This window comes from Dipodomys ordii, unplaced genomic scaffold, assembly GCF_000151885.1.
Source record: "Dipodomys ordii isolate 6190 unplaced genomic scaffold, Dord_2.0 Scaffold48, whole genome shotgun sequence".
NCBI lineage: Eukaryota > Metazoa > Chordata > Mammalia > Rodentia > Heteromyidae > Dipodomys > Dipodomys ordii.
The window spans coordinates 4,221,860-4,246,348 of NW_012267264.1; the positions used below are offsets into that span (position 1 = coordinate 4,221,860).

The 24,489-nt window shown below is 36.6% G+C and overlaps 1 protein-coding gene across 1 annotated transcript in view; it reads right to left on the reverse strand.

Moving 5' to 3' along the window:
- LOC105988319 (hyaluronidase PH-20-like) overlaps positions 1 to 10,113 on the reverse strand; it is a 48,842-nt gene extending 38,729 nt beyond the window's left edge. Inside the window, exons 1-3 of the mRNA XM_013019909.1 lie at positions 9,160 to 10,113; positions 7,991 to 8,080; positions 3,539 to 3,974 (exon numbers count right to left, since the gene is read on the reverse strand). Of these exons, the coding sequence (XP_012875363.1) occupies positions 3,539 to 3,974; positions 7,991 to 8,080; positions 9,160 to 10,113 (1,480 nt within the window). The remainder of the gene's footprint in view (positions 1 to 3,538; positions 3,975 to 7,990; positions 8,081 to 9,159) is intronic.
- Between the last annotated feature and the right edge of the window lie 14,376 nt (positions 10,114 to 24,489).

A 24,489-nucleotide genomic window follows, 5' to 3' on the forward strand; every position in this document is an offset into this window, starting at 1 on the left:
TAGTCAGAAAAAACTGGATGTGGCATTGTGGTTCAAGTAGTAGAGCACTATCCTTGAGCATGAAGAGGCTCAAGGACAGCGCCTAGGCCATGAGTTCAAGCCCTAGGACCAGCAAAGTAATAATAATAATAATAACCAGAAAAAAAAGCTGGAGGCATTACTCAAGTGATAGAGCACCAGGCAACAAAAAAAGCAAAACAAGTACAAAATCTTTAGTTCAAACCACAGTTCCACTGGGAAATGGTAGGGGTTGGGGATGGGAAAAGAAAATAAATTGATTTGCCAAAACTCCGAGGTTCAACTGCTCTATGAAAGAAAGAAAATAAATTTGGTGATATATGAATTGCAATTCCTAGTGACTGTGGATATATATATATATATATGTATATATATATATATATAGTGTGTGTGTATGCATATACATATATAAACACAAAACATATAAATATACACATAGCTATTGCTCTAGTCAAATGTTCATGTAAGGCTTACACAGGATAATAAGATGTTCTTTAAATAAGATGCTCTTTAAAATTAAATAAGATGTTCTTTAAATAAGATGTTCTTTAAAAGCTACTTTTTGGTCTTCCTAATATTTACTATTGGTAGGTGAAAAGCTAAATCTTAATTTTAAGATGTGGCAGAAGTGTTTAAATGTGGGTATGAGAAACAAAACAAAATTTAATTTTAAAACAATGGACCTAAAAGGACAATAACAATAACCATTGGAAGGTATGAGAAAAGTTCACATTATTAAGAGATAAGTTAGTGTAAAATAGCATATTCGTGTTAGAATAACAATGACAGCAAAATTAAGCAAAATCTAGATAAGACAGGAACACCCCTTATTTATTGTAAGGGCATTTGCTGGAACAAAATATTTGGGAGGTAATTTAGCAATATCTGAATTATAATAGATATGCCCTTGCCATCCACAATATTACTTCATCCTGGCCAGAGTGCCAAGATACTGTGTACACACACACACACACACACACACACACACACACACACACACACCACAATACTAATTGCAAAAGTTTTTTATACAGAAAGAGAAAATTCATCAGGGAATGAAATGTCTATAAAACACTTTTTAAAATAATTGTCATATTTGATGTGATCACTACTACAAAGATGTACTGGTCAAAACACCTAGAACACATTGCCAAGTTTGAAGAGCAATTTATAGTCAATACTAACATTGTGACATACCCACATCCAATCATTTGTGTCTATTGTGTGTCTAGGAATTTATAAAATTGTCCACGCAAAATGGTAACCAGGAGTTATCATTGGTATAAAGAGGAAAGGAATCTCTTAGTTTTCTGTTTTGAGCTACTTTGCCATGAATGACAATGACCTTATAAGTGAGGATTAAAAAAGAATTTTAGAATTACTCAAAATTGTTACAAAAATTATAAATTATTAGAGCTTAAGTATACACAATTGAAGTCATTTTTACTACCTTTGCAACTTTTTAAATTCAGACAGTAAACAAAGCTCACAAATAAATGAGGTGAATAACAAGTTAAACAAGATCTCAAGGGAACTCTAAAGCCTCAAAGAGTTTACTAAGATCTTAGGGTCTTTATCTGTATCATGACTTTGCAGCTTCATTTATTTTTGTGTCTAAAATGAAGTCAGGGCCAAAGGGAGAGCAAGAAGGTTGCAGTAATGTTTTGCAAGGTGGAATAGGTATTCAAGTGTACCCAGCTTGGATTTCACAAGGAGCTGAAGGCTAATTGTTGCTGTCTGAGATGTTGCTTTCAATCCTATGCTAATCAGTGTCCTCCCTATAACCAGGGATGACATTCAAGTTCTTTTTCCTTATCTTTTCCCTACTTTTGTTTTCTTCCTCTCTTTACTTTCTGGGCAGAAGTAGCTTTTTACTGATAGGATGCTCCATTTCAAATTTATATAAAATGTTTATGTACATATATAGTAGGGTTTATTATCTTTTATTGCCCTTAGTAGCTATACAAAGGACTTCTCATTTAAAAATAAAGTTTATGAAGACAATGTATCTTGAACAATGGCATCACCTCTTTCAACATTCTTGCCTCTCTCCCCCAACCTGCCACCTTCCCTTTTATCAATTTTGTAGGATATTCAATGAGATTCTGCCTGTTTGTTTCCTTCTCTTCATTCATCCACCTCAACCCTACCTTGATCCCACTTACCCTTTCAAGTACCTGTTTCCTCGTGTTTATTTTGTTGGATTATGATTTTTTCCTATCTAAGGAATTACACTGAGTTCTACCATGAATTGACAATATTTCAGTTAATACACTTTTCACGCTTGCATACCACCCTAATCAATTACTCAGATATTTATAAACTAATTCTAGCTTCCACATATTAGTGAAAACTTGGAATCTTTGTCTTTCTGGGCCTGGCTTACTTTACTTAACTTTTTTTCACTCTCAAATTCTAACCACTCTATGTCAAGTTTAAATTTCTTTTCCAAATGTAAATATCCTACGTAGAATGATTGTGTTGATTTGGCAGTTTTATAAGTGCAACGGGTAATTCCATGTACTCATAGGTAAAGTGTCAAGCTGGTGCCTCTGGAAATTCTAGTTTTGAACTCAGAGTTGGAGATTCATACAAGATTATAGTGTTTGTTAAGTTCACCAGGAACCACTACTTACAAGATACAGTAATTTAGAAAGACCTTTCCAAAAATAACCTATCAAATTGTTGTGACAGCTAAATAGTCTGAAAGGAAGACTCTGAATACAGAAAATCTCTTGATGAGATGTGGTGCCCTATAAATGAAATATGAAGGTGAGATAACAGAATGAATGCTGAAAGTCAGCCATTAGAGGGACAATAGACTGACTAAACTTGAAAATCATGAGTGAACACAGTATCAGAGTGAGTGCTTTTTGAATTCTGAAGACATTAAAGCATGTATAACTCTAGAATAATCATTTTCTAAATTTATCTTTCTTGAAAACATAGAATAACTAACTAGCAGGAAAAAACCCACAGATCTGTAAACAAGGAAGTCTTGTCAACTTGAGAAATTACATTTTAAAAGACAAAGGTTTTCACATTAAACAAATGACAAATTACGAATGAAAACATGTCTCAATAGCTTGACTTTTTTGAAATCTTCTCTCATCTCAGAAAAACACTAGTCCTCCAAGTGTGATAGATGTGCCAGTAGTCTTGGATGGAAGATGAAGTTTTCTTTTGAAGCTCTTGATTAATAATAGAGATATTTGCAACAATGAGATGTACAAGTGTAATGTCGAGAAACGAACTTTACAACTTTGGTGGGGGGGGGGGGAAGATGGGAAGGGATGGGAAGGGGAAACAAAGGAGGAGACACCAGGGCTTGATAAGAAATGTACTCATCATCATCTTGCCCATGTAATTGTAACCCCTCTGTACGGTATTTTCACAATAAAAAAAATAGAGATATTTTGGGGCCAAGATGAATTTTATAGTATTGATGGCAGACATTTTAAATAATATTAAGTTGTGTATTGCATATAGACAGCCAGAAATAAAAGGGGTCCTCTCAGACCTCCCCAGGAAACACATGGAAACACGGCGGAAGGTGACTTGTAGTGAGAATGAGCAGCGGAGGATGGAGTCTTCATCAGCGCCTCTATGCAGACATCCTCGGTTGCGCACACGTTAATAGTTTCGATATTTTCTAGATCATCTCTCTCCTTACAACTCATGTTTGGAAAACAGCTGCACTTAAAATTGTTGGAAAAGTCTTGTAGGTCATTCAGTGTGGGCTTCCCGTTCACGATGTACTGTCCAGGCTGCGGAGATTCAATGGTGAAACTCGCTGGGTTTAAGTGAAGATAGTTGTCGGTATCCCAGTATTTCCTGGTACACACACCTTGATCCTGGCACAGTGCTTGGCTACACATCTTGGAAGCTAGAGTGACATTGATAAAGTAAGGGGTCACTGTGGACTCCATGTAACTGCGTAAGGTCAAGCAGGATTTCTGTAAAAGTATAAAGGTGGTCAGAATATCGAAGGTATGTATTACACGTGCACTGACTTTTACTACAATAAGCAATTTAAAAAGAAGCTCAGTGCTGGGATTGAAGTACACGCCTCTGCTTTCTAGGCAAAATACTTGAGCTATGCCCCCGCCCCCCACCATCTCTGTTTCTGTTTTACTGTTATGTAAGGTCTTGTGCTTTTTCCTAGGGCAGCCTCAGACTAGGATCCTGCTACCTCCGCCTGTCAGGAAGAAGCTAGGATTGGCCACGCCTGTCCCCATGACAATCACTTTTTAAGGGGTGGGAGGTGATGATATGACACCAAGATCTTGACAATACATGCTTTCTATCTTAGCAAGCAAGAGGACTCCAACTTGATTTTGGCAACATGTTCTTTTCCCAATTTGGTAGAGAATGAGTGAGGAGTAGCCAGGATGAATCATTTTGAGACATATTTTCAAAACTACAGACCAGTCTTGAATAAAACATTGGAGACAGAGTCACTTTATTTTCACAAACAACAATTCTACCTAGTGAACTGGCTATGCTAGCCCTTGAACAAATCAAAGGAAGTGGTAGTGTTGTATTGGCAAGCATCCACTACTGCATGGGCAAAGGCAAGGAATCTTAGAAGCTCTCAGTAGAATCAATGTCTTGTCACCTTCCTTGGTGAGAACATCTCGGGTTGTCATAGTAATGGCCTCCCAAATGTATAGCTACTTTAATCTCCAGAAATATGTGATGACATTAGCTTCTATAACCAAAGAACTTTGTACTTAGTATTGAAGACATATACCTTGAGAACAGAAGATTTTCCCAATTATACAAGTCCTTGAAAATGTAGAAACTTTTTTAGCTGGGTTCGAAACGAGAGGAAGGAAGAGAGAAGTTGAAGTACAAGACAGACTTAAACCACCACTGCTAATGGAATGCAGAAGAGGGAAAAGAGCCAATGAATGTAGAGACCCTTAGAAGATGGAAGTGGCTATTGGCCCGCAACCAATCAGGTAATGGGCCTCTCACTGTTAAAGCCACAGGGACTTGAAAAACAGCCAACATTTCAAATGTGCAACTGAAGATTCTCTTCTAGGAATTCAGCCTGCTCCATATCAGCCCACTGAGACACATCTGCATTTCTAACCTACGGGTAAAATGTGGTACATTTCTATTGTTTAAGCCACTAAGTTTGCTGGAACCTTTATGGAAGCAATAACAACAACAACAAAAAATCCACCATCTGTCTCCTTAACTTTCCAACAGCTTTGCATGGAGATTAGAATACAATTCCACTTCTTCTCTTGACTTGTATACAGTCTGTTACGGTCAAACCCTTCCTTCTTCTTGTGTAAGACTCCCTTCCTTACCATGTTGTTTGGCATGTCTCACTCAAATGGCAGATTCACTTTAAATGGCATTACTGTGCTCTCTGCTAATGGTGCTCTTTCCTCTAATCTTTTTTAATAAGTTTTTTTTTATTGTGAGAATACTGTACAGAGGGGTTACAGTTACATGAGCAAGGTAATGAGTACATTTCTTATCCAGCATTGTTCCCTCCTCCTTTGTTTTTCCCCTACCATCCCTTCCCTCCCACCTCCTCAACTACCCCCCACCCTCACCCTCCTACCCCCCGCCCCAACCCCTTTCACTTAAATTGAAAAGTTCATTTTTCGACATAGCGTCTTGTACGTCTCATTGTTGCAATCTGTATCCCTATTTAAACATTTTAATTAACCAATCACTAAATGGGCAATGGAGCCAAGGAGAGATTTCTCAGAAGAAGAGGTGAAAAAGTGCTGCAACAGAGCCCACTGGCTGCACTGGACATTGATGAAAGTGAACCACACAACTTGTGGGCAGAGATGGGAAAGAAAGAATGGGAGAGAATGGGGGAACAGATGATACTGTGCAAAAGGAAGGGAATATACTTAATACCTTATGTAAGTAAAGGTAATCTCTCTGCATATCACCTCTAAATAAATAATAATACAATGCAATAATACAAACAACAATAAATAACTTAAAAATATTGTTGACTCCCTGTTATCACTCAAATGGTGCTTTCCCTAACTAGTGCCTTTCTTACATACTTTCCCTGGGAACTCAAATTCGCTACATTATTTCTGTGTTATGCTTATCATGCCAGTTGTTTTTTCTTGCTCATGTATTCTTAAAAGTACTCAATCTTCAAGCAGGCAAAGTCTCTGTCAATATTCTTCAACACAATATTCTAGTACCCAGGATATATGAGAATTCATTTCAAATACAGGTAATATCACTATCAGGTTTTCAGAGAAGTAGGGATACAGACTTAAAAAAAAGAGAGGAGTAAAGGGATGAAAATGATTTAAGAATCACTACTTTACATTAGATGAAGCCTATGGACTCATCTAATCTAATAGATAAGCTTCTTATAGCATTTGTGTATATACTATGGTATAAATACTGCTTCCTAATTAGCTAGTGTAGTGTGTGACACAAGTAATGATAATGCCGTTAGACAGTATTGCCATTTACACAGGCACAATACAAATTAATACCTCAAGTACATTATAAATAAAAACTGACATATATCTGAATAACTGGCTTGCAAAATTCCTGAATATTTAATCATCAATTAAATTAAATACCATGCCTGCAAGACACAATGGGACCCTTAAGTTTATTTATTACAAATGATCTAGTGACTAGAGAAAGTAATGATAATTCTAATATTCAAAATGATCATAGTCTAGAAAGGAAATATACAGAACAGTCTGTGTAAGAGACAACATCAAGAAAGTACCAGGAATTAGAACACAATCATATTAACATTAAAGGCCTATTGCCAGTAGACAACACTGAAGAAGATTTGAAAGGCATGTTAAAAAGAATGCAGATCTATGATTCCAGTGACCCTAGAAATCAAATGTGACACAAATAATATGCTACATGATCCTTATCAGAGAAAGGTTGGAGCTCCCTGTTTTAACTTTTATAAAGGAAGTGGTGTGGAGGAGTATATGTGAATGCTTCCAGCATACAATTAATGCATTTTGAAAAACTACTAGTAAAATTCAGAATATACTTCAGGAAATTATAATTTTAAGATAATTTTCTGCTATTCAAAAGACTTTACCAAGAGACACATAATTTTCCTTAGTTTATATTTCTCTTCTCTCTTCTCTCACCTTCCCTTTCTCTTCTATTCTCTACTCTCTCCCTCTCCCTCCCCCTTTCTGCCCTCCTAACCTTGGACATGAACTAGGGGCCTGGGAGCTGTCCCAGAAGAGTTTTGCTCAAGGCTAGCACCCTACCTCTTGAACCACAGACCCACTTATGGCTTTTTGGTGGTTAACTGGAGATGAGAGTCTCACAACTTTTCCTGCTCAGGCTGGCTTTGAACCACAAGCCTCCTGCGCAGCTAGAATTACAGGTCTGAGCCATTTGGAGCTTAGCTGTTATCTCATTTTCATTAGAGATCAAACTAAAAGGCAATATAATTATGCAAAATAAGTAGAATGGCTGAGATTACTTTGAATTTCTCAAGTGTGACTTTTCCAAGTTCCTTCAAGGAAGTAAGAATATTGCTATTCTACCTGAAGAACAAGGGACAAGTGATAAACTTCTGTAAAGATCTCTCTCACTGGTATTACAATAAGACCTCTATTTTCTACAGATCCTAGAGCAGGACCCTGAGCTCTGGGCTTTGTTCAGCACATTCATCACTAGTATCATCGCATATCCCTCAGAAAAGGAAACATTCAGTTCAGTTTTATGCACACACGCTGGTTTTACTACTTATAAGCCATGTAGCCTTGAACATTTCATTGAATTTCATTGAATTTCTGATTCAGTGTTCTGCCTGCACACCTAAGTAAACAAATACAACACATTTTGATTCAACACATTTTGATTGAGTATCCACTAGGTATGTGCCAAGTATGATAGTGATTTTCTTACAGAACACACCAAAACAATCCCCATAAACATTGAAGGTTAAAGTACTTTTCATCTATTTCCTACCAAAACAACTTACCACAGTTTGTGCCCAAGCTAGCGTTCCCCACACTATAATTCCAGATGCACCCAGAGCAACGGTTTCACCAACTGTATGCATAAGGTCCTCCTGACAAATTTCATAGAAAGAATGATTAGTGAAGAAGTAAAAATGAGGGTGTTTTATAAAACACAATGACACGCAAACTAAGCCTGCTGATTTCCACAACCATGACCTTTCACATAGTTGTTTCCTTGCTAAGTATTTTGTTTTGTGTTGTTGGTTTTCTTGGCAGTACTAAGGTTGAATTCATGTCTCCTTATGCTCTGGTACTGTGCCATTTGAGCCATTTCATTGTTTCTCAAATCAAGCTTTGTTTTTGCACAGGCAAAGTTAGCTTAGGCCTCCCTCCTCTTACTGATGTTAGACAGTGCCCAGTTTTTTATTGTTTTTTTAATATATGTTTTTATTGTAAAAATACTGTACAGAGGAGTTACAGTTACATGAGTAATGAGTACACTTCCTATTGAGCAGTTACCTCCTCCTTTGTTTTTCCCCTAGCATCTCTTTCCTCCTCCCACCCTTTTTTTCTTGGTTCTTTTTTTTTTTCCAGTTGGTCCTGGGGCCTGAACTCTGGGCCTGGGCGCTGTCCCTCAGCTCTTCAGCTCAAGGTTAGCGCTCTACCACTTGAGCCACAGCACCATTTCTGGCTTTTTCTGCTTATATGGTGCTGAGGAATCAAACCCAGGGCTTTATGCATGCAAGGCAAGCACTCTACCACTAAGCCACCTTCACAGCCCAGGTTTTTTATTGTTTGATATGAACTTTTATTCCTGGGTAGCCCTGAACAGTATCCTCTCAATCTGAACTGCCTAACCAGGATTACAGATGTAAATCATTGTGCCTGTTTTCTCACTGTTATAACTAAGTCTGTTTAAAAGACAGCAGACCTATAGAAGTAAAACAACAACAACAAAGAATGGAGTTAATAAATTGTCTATATTATCTATTTCTCCATTATTGACAAGAAATTACACAATTAAGGAAAATATTCTTATTTTGCCTGCACATAACAACACATTGTGCATATTCCTAAATGAGTTTAAAAGCCAAAATTCATTGCATTCAATATTACTGGGTTGTTTGGTTTTTTTATTTGAATTTTACTGAAAACTTTTTTGTTAGCTGTCACAATTTGGTTCACTTACCTCATTAAGGAATATCGTAGTTTTATCAGTATAAACTAGGCGAATATATACAAAAAATGGGAGTGGATGTTTAACATCACGCACTCTAGAAACCTTAATAGATTCCTGTATACGATTTCGAGTAAATACTGCAGCCTTGTGAGTGGACCCTAAATCACTATGTAAATAAATGGATGGGTAAAGGGCTGTGCTTTCTTCCCACAACCAGCGGAGGGCGTCATTTCTTTTCTTTTCTATTTCAGGGCAATGTCCATTGTAATCAACTCTTCGATAGTTATGATTGTAACAGTCTGGAAAGAGATAATAACCCCATAATTGTTGAGGTCGAACTGATTTTCCCAATTTTAAAGTGTCTAACATGAAACTCTTTCCCATCATTTCAAATTCCGTTTTGGCTATCTGGGTGGCTTCTTCTAAAGTGAGGTCAACATTGCGTTGCTGAACCAATTCAATAGACTTGTTTCTGTAAATATCCTTAGGTTTCCAGTTTCTGTCCCAGGTGGGTCTCCATTCTTCCCAGTCAATGACAGCTAGGCCTAATTTGTCTGTTGGTATGTAATGCAAAATGTCTTCTCTAGCTTTGGTCAGATGTTCTTGTAAAGACCCTAGCTGGGGGATTCCCCCATATATTTCCTTGTTGTGATGATCAATGTAAGGGTAGTAGCCAAGTCTATCAACATAGAATAGTGTTACGTCTTGCCCTGTCGCAGATTTCATAGGGTTCCCTATTAAAGAGAATAGGCTCACGTCAATTGGTTCCTTAAACTTTGTAGCACATGGTTGAGTTGGGACATTCCAGGCCCAGATGAGAGGCTTGTCTGGGATAATAGGAGCTGCCCTGAAATCTCGTGTCAAGCAACATGGGATCAGAAGGAAGACTAACAGTGTCTGAGATCCTCCATAGAGCTCACTAGAACTTCCAAAAATTAGGTGCTTGAAATTTAGCACAGCCATTACAAAGAGCAATGGCTGTGAAAAAAATACTTATTTCTTCATATACACGTCGGTTTTTCCAATGTCTGATTCAAGTGAGTCCAGAAGAAAGGCAGTGGAGTGAGTTCACATTGATGGGTAAAGAGGCACAATGGTTATGTTACATTTAAATATCGCTCTTCTTGCTTTGTGTGTCAGGAAAATTTTGCAAGCTATACCATCCACACTAGAAAAGAAAAGAATCTCAGAATACACTCTTACATAGCCTGACAGTACCCAAGATTGCAAATTGTACCCAGTTCTTCTTATGCCAGGAGCTTAATTTTCAGAGATAAGCAACCTACTACTGTGTTTCAATCAAACTATATTCTCTTACATGTGGTACAAATTTTGTACGAGTTAACATTCGAGTCTTTCCTGAGTCTGCAAAGTTGAAAGTAACTTTTTTCCTTTTTGATTCCAGATGCGTACAATACAAGTAATACCTTAGCAAAAGACAATTGACTGCAAATGAATTCTAAGTAGAACCTCTCATTTTTCCTTATCATTTCTTTAAAGTCCACTTTCTACCAGACTGCTAAACATTGAAAGCAACCTCTCATAGAATGGTGATCTTTCACAACTTTGTACCTCATTTTGTGTTTGTGTCAGCAGGCAAGGGTATGGTACTAAGAATTTAAGCCAAGCAATTGTTTGCCTAGCTAGGCAAACACTACTTTGAGGGAGGATCCTGTATCCTCCCCAGCTCATACCTGCATTTCTTTCCCTCTACATGACATAATAAGGTGCAAAGACAAATGTTCCTTAGAACACTGCTGTAATCAAAATCATATGGCAATATACTCTCACATCAATAAAAGTTACTTCATATCCTTTACTGAAAGAATTGATTCTATCTTGGTTTATTATTTAAAAAAGGTCTGAATGATTGCCTTTTAATAGTGTTTGATAAGCAAGATTGTGTTGTCACTTAGACACATTGAGGATTAGCAAATTTTGTGGAACAATTAAAATGGTCTGAGCCAAAGGCAAGAAATTAAATGATGAATTAAATATTTAGCACTTGGTAGTTGCAAATTTTAGTTACAAGAAGACATATTCAAATCATCTGTTTTTAGAAGGGACTGCTCTGTTTTAGGAGGAAACTGGGAAATTCCTTTTAACTAAATTAATAGCCTATTACCATGGGAAACACAGGAGAATGAAATCAGTATTCCCAGAAAATTATCAATGTAATCTCATTCCTCAAAAATACTCTAATATAAACTGCAGACTCAAAATAAATTAAATATTAAGACCTTTATTAATTTCATGTACTAAAGATAAGAAAGTTTCCCCCAGGTTTAGAAGAGGTAAAGGTGCTTAATTAAGATTTTTGTAGTTTTAACTCGATTGACTTCCTTTATAAGAACCCAGAACATCTTCATGTTAAGTAATATTAAAAGAAAAATAACTTCTTTCATTATCATCTACCAATACCATTGGCTGAGTGGCAGGGAATGAAAGATGGAAAATAGAACAAGGCTTGGCTTTCTATTTCAGGAAGACATAGGCTAAATTCACCAAAATTGAAATGTAGCTCAAAATTTAATATAGTTACTTTATATTCCAAAACCATGGTTTTTAGGGTAAGATAAGCCTATTGATAAGACCTCTCTCACCAGAAATCGTAGTAAAAGGATGGACACTTACAACCTGGAAACGTAGTTGAACAAAATGTCTCTTCTTCAATGTAACTCCTCAGGGAAGGCCCCAGGTCCACAACTGAGATGGACTTAGGAGTTAGCATCTACAATGCTATCTTTCATGAGGTTATCTTCAGTAACCTCCCATAGCCCTGGAAACTCTACACTTTAATTTAAGCCCAGTTGATATTTGGCTTAAGTCCTCTACCTGGTAAAAGGAGAGCATCCCTACTTTGAACATCATAAATTTGAAATGTTTCAAAATCTGAAACAAGGTAAGCATCAACAGGTAGCCACAAGCATTCATCCTCACCGTGAAATCGTTTTATGCATAAAATTATAGCAGGATTTCTTGTTTCTTGGGTCCCTTCCTTAAGAAAAATCCTGTGGTATATATACAAGCCTTCTAAAACTTAAAAAAATATGATATCGGGGGCTGGCAAGGTATCTCAGTGATAGAGCACTTGCCTTGCATGCCTGAGGCCCTGGGTTCGATTCCTCAGCACCACCTAAGCAAAAAGAAAAAAGCCGGAAGTGGTGCTGTGGCTCAAGTGGTAGAGCACTAGCCTTGAGCTGAAGAGCTGAGGGATGGCGCCCAGGCCCAGAGTTCAGGCCCCACGACCGGACCCTCCCAAAAAATATATGAAATCAGAAATACATCTAGGCCTTTACAATTCTGGAAAAGGGTGCTCTGCCAATAGTTCTAAAGTTCATCTTCAATTTATACTTTTAAATCACCTATGTGTTCTCCTTCCTCCACTGTGAAGATAATTGTTTCTTATAGCACTCCAGTCAATTCTTCATATACACAGAGCCCAACAATGGGCCTCCTCCAGAAGCCTGATTTCAAAGTTCATCTATTTTATCTATCTTTAGTAGCTTCAAGAGAAGTGGACTCATCTCAAATGTTCTCCAACCATTGGAAAGTCAGTTCAATTTCTCAATTTTTTCTTTCAAAATCAATTTTTAAAATCTTAAGAACTTAATATAGTTTCAGTGCTATTTGGATTAAACTGTCATTTGTTATAAAGAAATTTTGTCACTAGAATATGTGCTAGGTGGAATCTTTTGAACCAGGAATTTCTTATCTGAGATTATGCAAAATTATCTTGTAAAAAATACTATAGATGTATAGATTCTTATATATTTAGTATTCACCATTTTGTATTATCAATCTATGAAATGAGAAATTATGAAAAAGTAACTTTAATACTCAATGATTTTTAAAATGTTTAATTATTTCATCCTGAGGGAATTTATGCAGAAACAGCTAGAAAGATAGTGGAAACACATGCAAAGATGTTCACCTAAAGTATTTCTGGATTAAAGTACAAAAATCAAACCTATTAAATGAGTTATACAAAGATACATCCCTTGCTTAAGAACTTGAAGAAACTTCAGACCTATGAAAGAAGACTTGTATTTCTTCAATAGGCACTGTATTTTTTTAATCTAATCTTCTCTCCAACTGTCTTCCATATCTTAAGAAAGAAGTAGAAGCAAAATAAAACTTAACACTAAAATCTAGCTCTCCACAAGAGGTTTGAAAGAAGTTTCTGCTTCTGGGGAAGGAGGGTGTGAGAGAAGGGGGAAACAGAACATAAATCATCAGGATTCTACACAAGGGATGTTGTTTAATTTTCTGGAAGAAAAATTAGTGATTTTTTTCTCAAATAATCTTGTTGTTCTGTATACTTTAGGTTTGAAAGGTGTGAAGTTTTCAGGTAATCAGAGGAGAGTTGGGACTGAAAAAGACCAAAAGAGTCTAGTTTCTTGGCTTAACTCTGTAGTTTTTGTTTGTTTTTACAAAATAAATGCTTTATTTCCATGACATATTTTATATCTAGAAAATTAGAAGTTATGGATGATAGAAATGTAAACAGAAGTCAGTCACACCAATTCTCTCTAGAAACTGTCGATTTGATATTCCTTGTCTATGTATTTATTATCTCAATGGACTTAAGAGATAGAATATCCTTCCCATTTCAGGTATTGTAGAATGTTATTATAAATTATTACAATAAGGATAAAGAACAAATGTGAGTAAATATTGATAGAGGAAGGATTATGATTGTGGTTTTAAAAAAATGGAACATATGACTAAAGAGGCTGGGACAAAGAAGAAAGTTCCAGGGTTTAAGTCATTCACAGACTAGATTAATCTCTATTGCCCTCCAGGCCCAAACAAACTGAACATGATAAAGACACAGCTACAATATTGAACAAATAGCCTACCTCCCCCCACCCCCACCCCTTCAGACACCAGCCTGAGATTTTAGAAAGCCCTAGAGTATTGGAGATACTTAAGGTACCCAAATTATTTCCATAAATATTGGGAAAATCCTTTTTTAATGAAATTTAAAAAACAAAATTTCACATGAACATCAGGCCCCAAGTTAATTACCTTCTTACACCAATCACATGTGGTCCAAAGTACTTAGGGTTTATCATTTCCACACTAGAGCTGATGGACACTTCCAATTTCAACTTGCAAGGAATTCAAGCTAAGCATTTTGAACAGACTTTGAAGCAAACAGTATAAAAGCAAAAGTAGGAAAACGTATGTTCTTGGGAGAGATTGGAATATTTGAGCAGCACTTTTTTTTCTAGGAAGTTTCTTCTTAAAAAAATATATATGTATATAATTTTTACATTTTAAAAAATTATATTTAACTAGTTGTACAAAGGAGTTGTCATTTAAAACCATTATAATTTTATAAACATTTTGGCTAAATATACACATCATAAACTTGAGTCCACAAGAGATATTGTACCATTGGAATTCCATTTCATTTCTACTCTTTTCCCTTTTCTCTACTGCTATATATCCTCTGCCTTGGATCATGTACCTTAGTCCCAACTAGTTGAGTGTTGCTTCAAATATATGTGAAGCAGCTTGGAGAGCCTCATTGCTAAAGAAATTGCTAATTCTTAAGCTTCAGTCACTAACAGGAAAAATTAAATGCCAGAAAAATTGTTCATAAAGTTAAGGGGGGAGCCCTAAAAATTGTAAATCCATTTTTACAGAACTATGTCTAATTCCCCTTTCCTGGTCACATAGAAGAAAGAAAAATAGACAATTTACTTATGAAACAAAAACGAGTGTTCTTCTAAGATATCAGAAGTAACTCCAATCTAGGAGTTTTATGGTATTTAATATGATGATGAGAAGAGGGCAGTCCTTTGCTGAGTCAATTAGAGGAAGAAATCTTTTGCAATGTTACTTTACAGTGAGGAAATGTGTGTGAATCTAAGTGTGTGTTGAGTGTTTTAATCCCAGCAAATTCAAGAGGATTAGCAAAGGATGCTAAATTAACGTAAAAATGACATAGCTGGGAGCTGCTGACGTATGCCTATTATCCTGGCTAAGATCTGAGGATCACAGTTCAAAGCCAGCCTGAGCAGGAAAGTCTGTGAAACTCATCTCCAATAAACTACCAGAAAATTACAAATAGCACTGTGGTTCAAACTGGAAGAAGACTAGCTTTGAGCAAAAGAGCTCATGGACAGCATCCAGGCCCTGAGTTCAAAAGCCCCATGATTGACAAAAAAAAAAGACAGTTTTTTTTATTACTATCTGGAATGAGCAATTCTCAAGATCAAGTTTTATTTAACTGCTCTGAGAGAACATAGACAATAATTCCACTGAGTTTGAGTTTGATTTACACAGTGTTTAATCTATTGTGGGTGATATAGTTTGTAAGTTATATTCCTTACAAGATAAATAAAACCATTGGATTAAACATGAATTATCCATTTTCAAGCAAATAATAGATTTTGAATACTAATAATATAAATATAAATATTCATTTGTTCTAGGATGAGTTTTTTGGAAATAATGTGAAGAATGTTGTATGTCTAAAAAATTTTAAACTTCAGAACTCATGAAAAAATTACATAGTATACTATAATTGTCAAATAAGGTCATTGGTCAGTGTTTAAAGTCAATCACTTGATACTCAATAGATGCATACTAAATGTATGTATTTTGAATCCCATAAAATTAAAAATTAAGAGCAACATGGATCATCTTCAAATGAAAATATTAAAACAGAAACATAACAGATAAATTAAATGCCATTTCTGCCCCCAAAGCCCACAATAAATAGCACCCTTTCCCAAAGAAACAAAGGTAAACATTAAATTAAATTTAAAAAGGTTTTATTCAGAAAAAAAATATTGCTACAAGAGAAAGAAAACCATAGAGTAACCCTTTCTCTGTTGTTACAAGATTCCATTATCTAACACTATTTAGAAGGATTTGATAACCATTCGGATATGTCTGAGACAAGCAGAAACAGTCAGATAAGTTGATGTTAGGTGAAATGAACCCCAAGATAAGTATTCAAAGGTTTTTTTCTTTCATGTGATTGTTTCTAACATATTTATAAGATGATTTCTTTGTTGCTTTGTATGTCCCTCCCCCACGGTATAACCCCTGCTTTCATTGTATTTGATGTTAGTATAATTTGTGGAGGGGAAGGGAAAAAACAAATCATGTAAATAGGGATACAGGTGGACCCATTGCAACAATGAGATGTACAACAAGTCATTATGTCAAAAAACGAACTTTACAACTTGGGTGGGGGGAATGGGGAAGGGGAAACGGGGGAGGCAACAATGCTTGATAAGAAATGTACTCATTACCTTGCCCATGTAATTGTAACCCCTCTGTACAGTATTTTCACAATAAAAAAAGAACAACAACAAGAGTGAGCAAAATTCTCTGTTATTACTTGTGCACTGAATAAAATAGGACACAAATATATGATTGACAATTTCTGATGCAACGAGGAAAAGGAAGAATAAACTGAAGGATAAGATATGGGTCAGTGGTCTATGCATAGTAAATTGCTACAATGAAACACCAGGGGTAATTGAGGATTTCTGATTAAACTGATATAGCAGGAAATTTGCAATGTGATCATAACAAGATAGAGATTATACCAGAGTACACTGATGTGGAGAATGGAGGACTCTTAGTAAACTGATATAAACACACTGGGAAGGCCATGCAAATGCTCAGAGTTTGAGACCTAGTCCCAAAAGAATATACAAATGAGACCCATTAGAGTTCTGTCCAGGAGAGTTTAGCACTCCCCTATCCTACATGCTAAAAGAGTTGGTTAGTTAATGAAATGAATGACCTTAAAGAATTTTGAGTTCTAAGAAACTCAAAATGATAGCCAATGCTGACATTTCAAAATAAAGATACCCAAACAAAACTGGAAGAACATCATCTAGAAACCACAGTGCTTAAACTTTATATTCAGAAGACAAGTATGTCCTTTACGGCCAAGCTTGAGGCTAAAACAATCAGACATTAGAGTTTAGTAACTGAAGAGAGCCTCTACACACAGGATACTAATTATAAATACAGTAACCTATCATAGGGAAATTCCCACAATGCAACTTTTGCCCAGCCCCAACCAGAGCTCAGTGATGACTCACTTTGTCAATCAACCCTGAATTCTCTCGTCACTGACATCAAACAAATCCTAGTTTTGTGATACAGAACTAAGTTCAATACCTAGCACTAATAAGCAAAAGGATTTGGTATCAAATCAAGTCAAAGATAGAATAGATAGGAAAGTCTGTTGTTATTACTGATTCATTGTATAATGATCTTCACACACACACACACACACACACAAAATGTAGTGAGCCCTGAGTCATCAATTCTTACTCTAACAACTGCTTTTTATTTCTCTTCCCTTGACCAGTCAGATGCATTTTGCTTTTGATTTCTCTTAATGTCCAAAGTTATTAAATCTTCTCCAGTCAAATGCAAACAGAAAATGCCTGTATGCTCCTAATTTTTTTTCTGTAGACAATAGAGACTCACTTTCATCAAATGTTATTCTCCACATCAACCAGATTCCATTGTTTCAGAAGGGAATGACTGAATAGATAAGATCAACTGCATCCATTAACATTTGGACAAAATAATTTTCTTATCCTTTAGGGTCACTGAAATTCTTTTAGCCTCCAGCCAAAGCACAACAGTTGGATGAAATCTACTTAGTCATATCTGTCTTGGTCTACTTGAGCAATTACAATAAAGTCTCATAAAGTGGGTGACTATAAATAAAAGGAATTTATCTGTTACAGTTCTAGAGTCTAAGCATTCCACGATCAAGTTGCTAGATGCTGTGATGTCATGTTAGGGCTCTCCTTATCATAGACTTTTCATAGAAACCTCACATGATGACATGGACAAACACTCTTTGTTTTAAGGCCCTAGTTCTGTTTGTGAAGGCTCTGCCTACATGACTTACTTCCTCAATTCCTGTTTAGTGTTATCACATGGGAGATTAAGTCTTCTTATATGACAAATACAATGGCCAGTGTTTTTTTTTCTTTTTTCCCATATATATTTTTTATTGTCAAAGTACTGTACAGAGGGGTTACAGTTACATGAGTAGGGTAATGAGTCCATTTCCTATGGAGAATTGTTACCTCCTCCTTTGTTTTTCCCCTGCCATCCCCTTCCCTCTCTACCTCCCCAACTTCTCCCTCCCCACCCTCCCACCAGAAATTGTAAAGTTCATTTTCAACATAGTGTTTTGTACATCTCACTGTTACAAAACCTGTATTCTTATTTAAGCATTTTGTTATATCCCTTCCCCTCCCCAAATTGGAAAAATGTATATACAAGATGCAGGATACTAGAATCAGATACAGTGAACACAGGGGTTACACCATGGGGGAAAACATACAAAAGAAACAAGAGAATTACATAGTACATTATAAGTACGTTAAAAACAATAGCTAGAAAGAAAAAAACCACTTGTGTCCTTGTCTTGAGGTTCATTTCACTTAACATCATCTTATATGGTCCTATGTACATAGCTTTTGACCTTTTCTGCTTATCCTAGACATGTACTAGTTATTGCAAATGAGGGAAACCATGGGACCTATGTTTCTTTGGGCCTGGCTTACTTCACTTAGGATAATTTTTTCCAAGTGTTTTAAACAGTATCAAGATTTGGCACTGTGTAAGTAACAGTTATCATCCCGAGCTAACAATAGCTTCTTCTGGAACCACACATTAGTATATGGACCTAAAGACAAACAGTAAAGGGTAGAATTAGGAAAGACTTCAAAGATCATTCATTTCAATTTAATCCACATCTCAGAAATGCCCCAAATGGCAACATTGTCCACAGGAAACTGTAATGCAGTAATAAGATTAGATGTTGGCATCATAAATTTGCACTAGAAACATTAAGTCATTACTTTCTCCTCCAGTGACTTTTTCTTTTCTCACCTTACTTTTTGCTTTTTTTTTTAACCAAGACTTCATTGGCCCAGGGAACTTGGTGGCTGGTGGCACATTTACTTAAAGTTATTAAGAAGATTAGACCCACCCAGAAAATGCTTAAGATTTTATTTCCACTATTACCTATTAAGTAAAAGCTAAAATATCAACATTATTCAGTCTTTTTGTTTTGCTTTTGGGTTGGGGGCAGCATCGCATTCTTTATTTAGCACAGGCTACTCTTGACTCCTCCTGCTTCAGCCTTCTGAATGCTGGCATTGTAGGTATGCAGAATCAAGCCAACCTCTGCAATCTTGCCATAACCCTTTAGAAGATCAATGCTAATAGGTAGGTCCAACTATTCCCAGATTACTGTCATATGTGTGATGCAGTATGGAATATTTTTCCATTAAGAAATAGATCTATACCATAGCTAAGATATGGAATCAACCCAGATGCCCCTCAGTAGATGAATGGATCAAGAAAATGTGGTATATATACACAATGGAATTCTATGCCTCCATCAGAAAGAATGATATTGCCCCATTTGTTAGGAAATGGAAAAACTTGGAAAAAATTATATTAAGTGAAGTAAGCCAGGCCCAAAAAAACATAGGTCCCATGGTTTCCCTTATTTGCAATATCTAGTATATGTATGAGTCAAGCGGAAAAGGTCAGATAATGTGATGTCAGGAAAATGAACCCTTAGATATGTATTTTATTGTTTTTTCTTTCATGCATTTATAAGATTATCTCTTTGTTGCTTTGTATGTCCCTCCCCCACAGTATAACCCCTGCTTTCACTATATTTGATGTCAGTATAACTTGTGGAGGAGATGGGGAAAAACCAGTTGTTTAAGGATACAGGTGGATCTGATGCAACAATGAGAAGTACAAGTTGTCATGTCCAAAACGAGCTTTACAACGTCGGTGGGGGGGGGGGAAGGGGGGAGGGGGGAAGGAGAAGGATTGGGATGGGGTAGAGGGGGGAGGCTGGGAAGGGATGTGAAGGGTAAACAAAGGAGGAGGCTGCAATGCTTGGTAAGAAATGTACGCATTATCCTGCCCATGCAATTGTAACCCCTCTGTACAGTATGTTCACAAATAAAATAAAATAAAATTAAAAAAAAGAAATAGATCTAAAAGTAATGCTATTTCACCAAGACTCCAAACTTCCTCCAAACTACAGGAAAGGCAGCTGCAACACATATAGAGAGAATTCTTTTCCAACTTTGGGAGCAATAAGAATTAATATATGAACCAGGCAACGGTGACTCACGCCAGTAATTCTAGCTACTCAAGAAGCTGAGGTCTGAGAATCTCAGTTTTAAGCCAATTTGGGCAGAAAAGTCCTCATGAGACTCTTATCTCCAATTAACCCCTCAAAAGCCAGAGTGGCAGTGTGGCTAAATGGTAGAGCCCCAGCCTTGAACACAAAGTCTCAGGGACAGTGCCCAGGCTCTGGAGTTCAAGCCTCTACAACCAATCAAAAAAATAATGTATGTAATTAGGTTAAGGTTATCGCTACAAAAATTTGGAGATTGCCATTTCCCAACCAAAGAATATCGAATATTCCCCAGCAACACTGACTCGCACCATGCAGAGATGTTCGGGATCATAATAATAAACTAGTTCCCCTTTCAAGAATTCTGTCAAGTTATGTCGAAAAAAGAACTTTACAACTTTGGGGGTGGTGGGCAGAGGGGGCAGGGGTGGCACAGGGGGGCTGGGGTGTACAGGGGCGGGGGGGGGGGCAGGGGAGATGGGAAGGGATGGGAAGAGATGGGAAGGGCAAACAAAGGAGGAGGCAATAATGCTTGATAAGAAATGTACTCATTAGCTTGCCCATGTAATTGGAACCCCTCTGTACAGTATTTTCACAATAAATAAATAAATAAAAGAATTCAGTCAATAAAAAAGGAGAGAAAAGAAATAATTATAGCTAGTCAAAATTCACTTCATGTTGTCCCAAGTTAGTAGAACCACACTCATCTATGGTTTAGCATTGCAGTGTTTTACCTACAATCTTAAAATGTTATATATATAATCTAATAATAAAATGTGTAAGTCTTATATAGCCTTTATAGCTATTCAGATTATTCTGTGGTATTACTATAGTTGTTAATCTTGTACTGTGCTTCATTTATAGTTAAACTTTAATCATAGGTATGTAACCTACATGCATAAAAATTAAGTATGTATTGGATTTGGAACTATTGTGGTTTTCAGACATTTGTACATTTCAAGCATATATATATATTTACTTACATAAATATATAAAAATATATTTATTTACTTATATAAATATATAAAAATATATTATTATGTAAATATATTTTTCTGAATAGCTAGGATTAAAGGTGTGAGCTACCAGCACCTGGCTCTACTATATATATATTTTGTATGTGTGATCCTATATATACTAGTAGCTCAAAACACTCCATTTCCAAATTGAATGAGCATTACAGGGATTTTTATGGATTTTTTTGTTGTTGTTGGTCATGGGCTTGAACTCAGGGTCTGGATGCTGTCCCAGAGTTCTTTTGCTTGAAGCTATTGCTCTATCACTTTAAGCTGTAGCGCCACTTCTGGGTTTCTGGTGGTTAACTGGAGATGAGTCTCACAGACTTTCTCTCCTGGGCTGGCTTTTAACTGTGATCTTTAGATTTCAACCTTCTGAGTAGCTAGGATTACAGGCATGAACCATCAGTATCCAGCTTAATGGATAATTTTATATTATTAGTTATGAAATAGAAAAAAATTCATATACTTGAGGTCCACCATGAGCTGAAAAAAATCTGGCCTCCACTGAGCAACAAACTTGCCATGTCTTTCAACCAGAAGACCAAATGTATATCAAGACTTTTAAAAGAAACTATATATTGTTACCTTAATGAGAAAGATGTTAAGAACAGCTAAGTTTATCTACTACCTTCATGGTAAACATAAAATCTTCCTCGGTTTGGGTGATCGCATTGCTCTTGACCCAAGTTGACACTCTGAGGACAAGTAAGCCTACTTCTTCTGGTGACCTCACAGTGAGGATTTTTAAAATCAACCCTAAGACTCTAGAAGCCATGACATCACAAAATAGTTAGCTCTTCCAAGTATCCTAGATTAAGAAACACCTTTTGGTTTTGTCTATTCACTAAGTAGGAGAAAACAAAAATTTTAAATAGAACCTTCCTCTTTCCTCATTTATTGAAATTCTCTATGGAAATTACTTATTTTAATCTCTATTCCTCTCCCTCTGATGCACAAAACTTGATACACAAAACTGACATGCCTTTATACAAGCCTCTAAACCCTGGCCATGATAACTAAAGGGTCTGATTGTTGGAAATGTCAACATCTTCCCATTATAAAAAAAATGATTTGAATGAGTTTTCATCTCTATCAATGTAAGCCTCCAGTGGACCCATTATGAAGATGAATGAATGAAAAGTTATGGTATTTATGACCAGAAAACAGCATCTTTCTATCTTCCCCTTGCTCGCAAAGCTCAAGGACTGTCTGTTGATCAGAATAGGGTAATGAATTTTTCATTTTTGAACACAATTTAAATTAAACACCATGACTGATTCCTTGGGTATCATCTCAAACCATTTGTAGAGATCGTAAGTGCCTCTTTGCCTTTTCTCATATTTTTGCCACATTGCCATAGTTTTAGCTGATTCCCAAGCCACTATTTCATGTCATGGGCTCATCTTCTCTTCTGATGAGTTTAGTAAACCAAAATCACATTTGTAAACCAAAGATCGGGACTAACATGACAAGAAACAGAAGCAAATCTTATCATTGCGAAGACCAGGCTTCAGGCCTCCCACACCACTTATAGCATAACAGGGGCTTCTCTTACAAATTGACACATAGAAAGTGTCAACATGACCAATGACCAAGGAACTGCCAGTTCTTTTTTTTAAAGTTTATTTCATTGTAAAGATGCTGTACAGAGGGGTTACAGTTACATGAGTAAGGCAATGAATACATTTCTTGTGGAGCAGTTACCCCTTCCCTTGTTATTCTCCTACTATCCCTTCCCTCCCTCACCTCCCCCACCGCCCCACCCCCAGAAATTGTAAAGTTCATTTACAATACAGTGTCTTGTGGGTATCATTGTTGCAATGGTCATCCTGTGTCCTTGTTTCAGATTTTTGTTACTCTTCTTCCCCTCCCCAATGCAAGTTCTTCTTGTCCATAAACCACACCAGCCTTTTTATTATATAGAGACAGAGTCCAAGTAGAGTCCCTACCCAAATAGTCAGGACAAAGAGGATTCATATTCTGATATCCTTCCACCTCCAGATACTGTAAAAGCTAGCAAAATTGCAAGTGTTCATGAAGTCAGGCCACAGTAGTATACACCAGTAGTATACACACACACACACACACACACACATGAGACAGCACAGAAAACTTACTTGTACATTATATTTCCAAGGATTTCTCAAAGTTGAGGACATTATGTTGTGGAACTTGTGACCAAAAGGCAACTCCAAGTTTAATATCACTACAAAAGTCTTGGAAGCAGTCGAGTTTTGTTAATGTTTAATCTTAGCCGGGCACTGGTGGCTCATGCCGGTAAATCCTAGCTACTCAGGAGGCTGAAATCTGAGGATCGCAGTTTGAAGCCAGCTCAGGCAAGAAAGTTCGTGAGATTGTTATCTCTAATAAACTACTTAGACAAAGCCAAAAGTGGCAGTGTGGCCCAAGTGGTAGAGCACTAGACTTGAGCACAAAGAAGCTCAGGGATGGCTCCCAGACCCTGAGTTCAAACCCCAGGATCAGAAAAAAAAAAAAAAGTCTTGTTGGAATATGCCTATAATCTCAGTCACCTGGGAAGCTGAAGCAGAAAGATACCTGTTCAATCTGGGTAACATAGAAAGACCCTCATCTCAAAAAAGGCTTTATTTATATTCCAAAATGGTCACTACATGGTCAGAACTACCAACAAGGAGGTACTTGTAAAACATCTGGTAAAAAAAAAATGCTGCTTATACTTGAACCATTCATAGCAAAGTGTTTACTTTATGACTTTAAACATTAGAAATTGATACTGGCTACCAGGTAAAAGAGAGTCTACATTTTATTGGACTAGCTGACAGTCCCATTGTTGTGAGACAGGATTCATGGGAGATCTGGTAATATTCTCAGATTTGCTATTTTCTCTGTATTAGTTCTCCCTCCAACACACATTCTTCTCTTCTTTACAGATCTCTTATTATTCAACTAGTAATTAGATTCCTCTCTCCACAAAACTGTCAATTTTACTGTGAGAAATTTAAAGTGAAGTTTCATAGATGGGGAATAAAAGTGTGCAAAACACACATCAAAATATAACCATTGGTACGTTGGTTATTCTAATTTAAAGGTAAGTAGGAAACAATAGATAGATGTTGAAAGGGCCCTTTAACTCCCCAAAGCATCAAACTTAGCAGGTATAAAGCACCC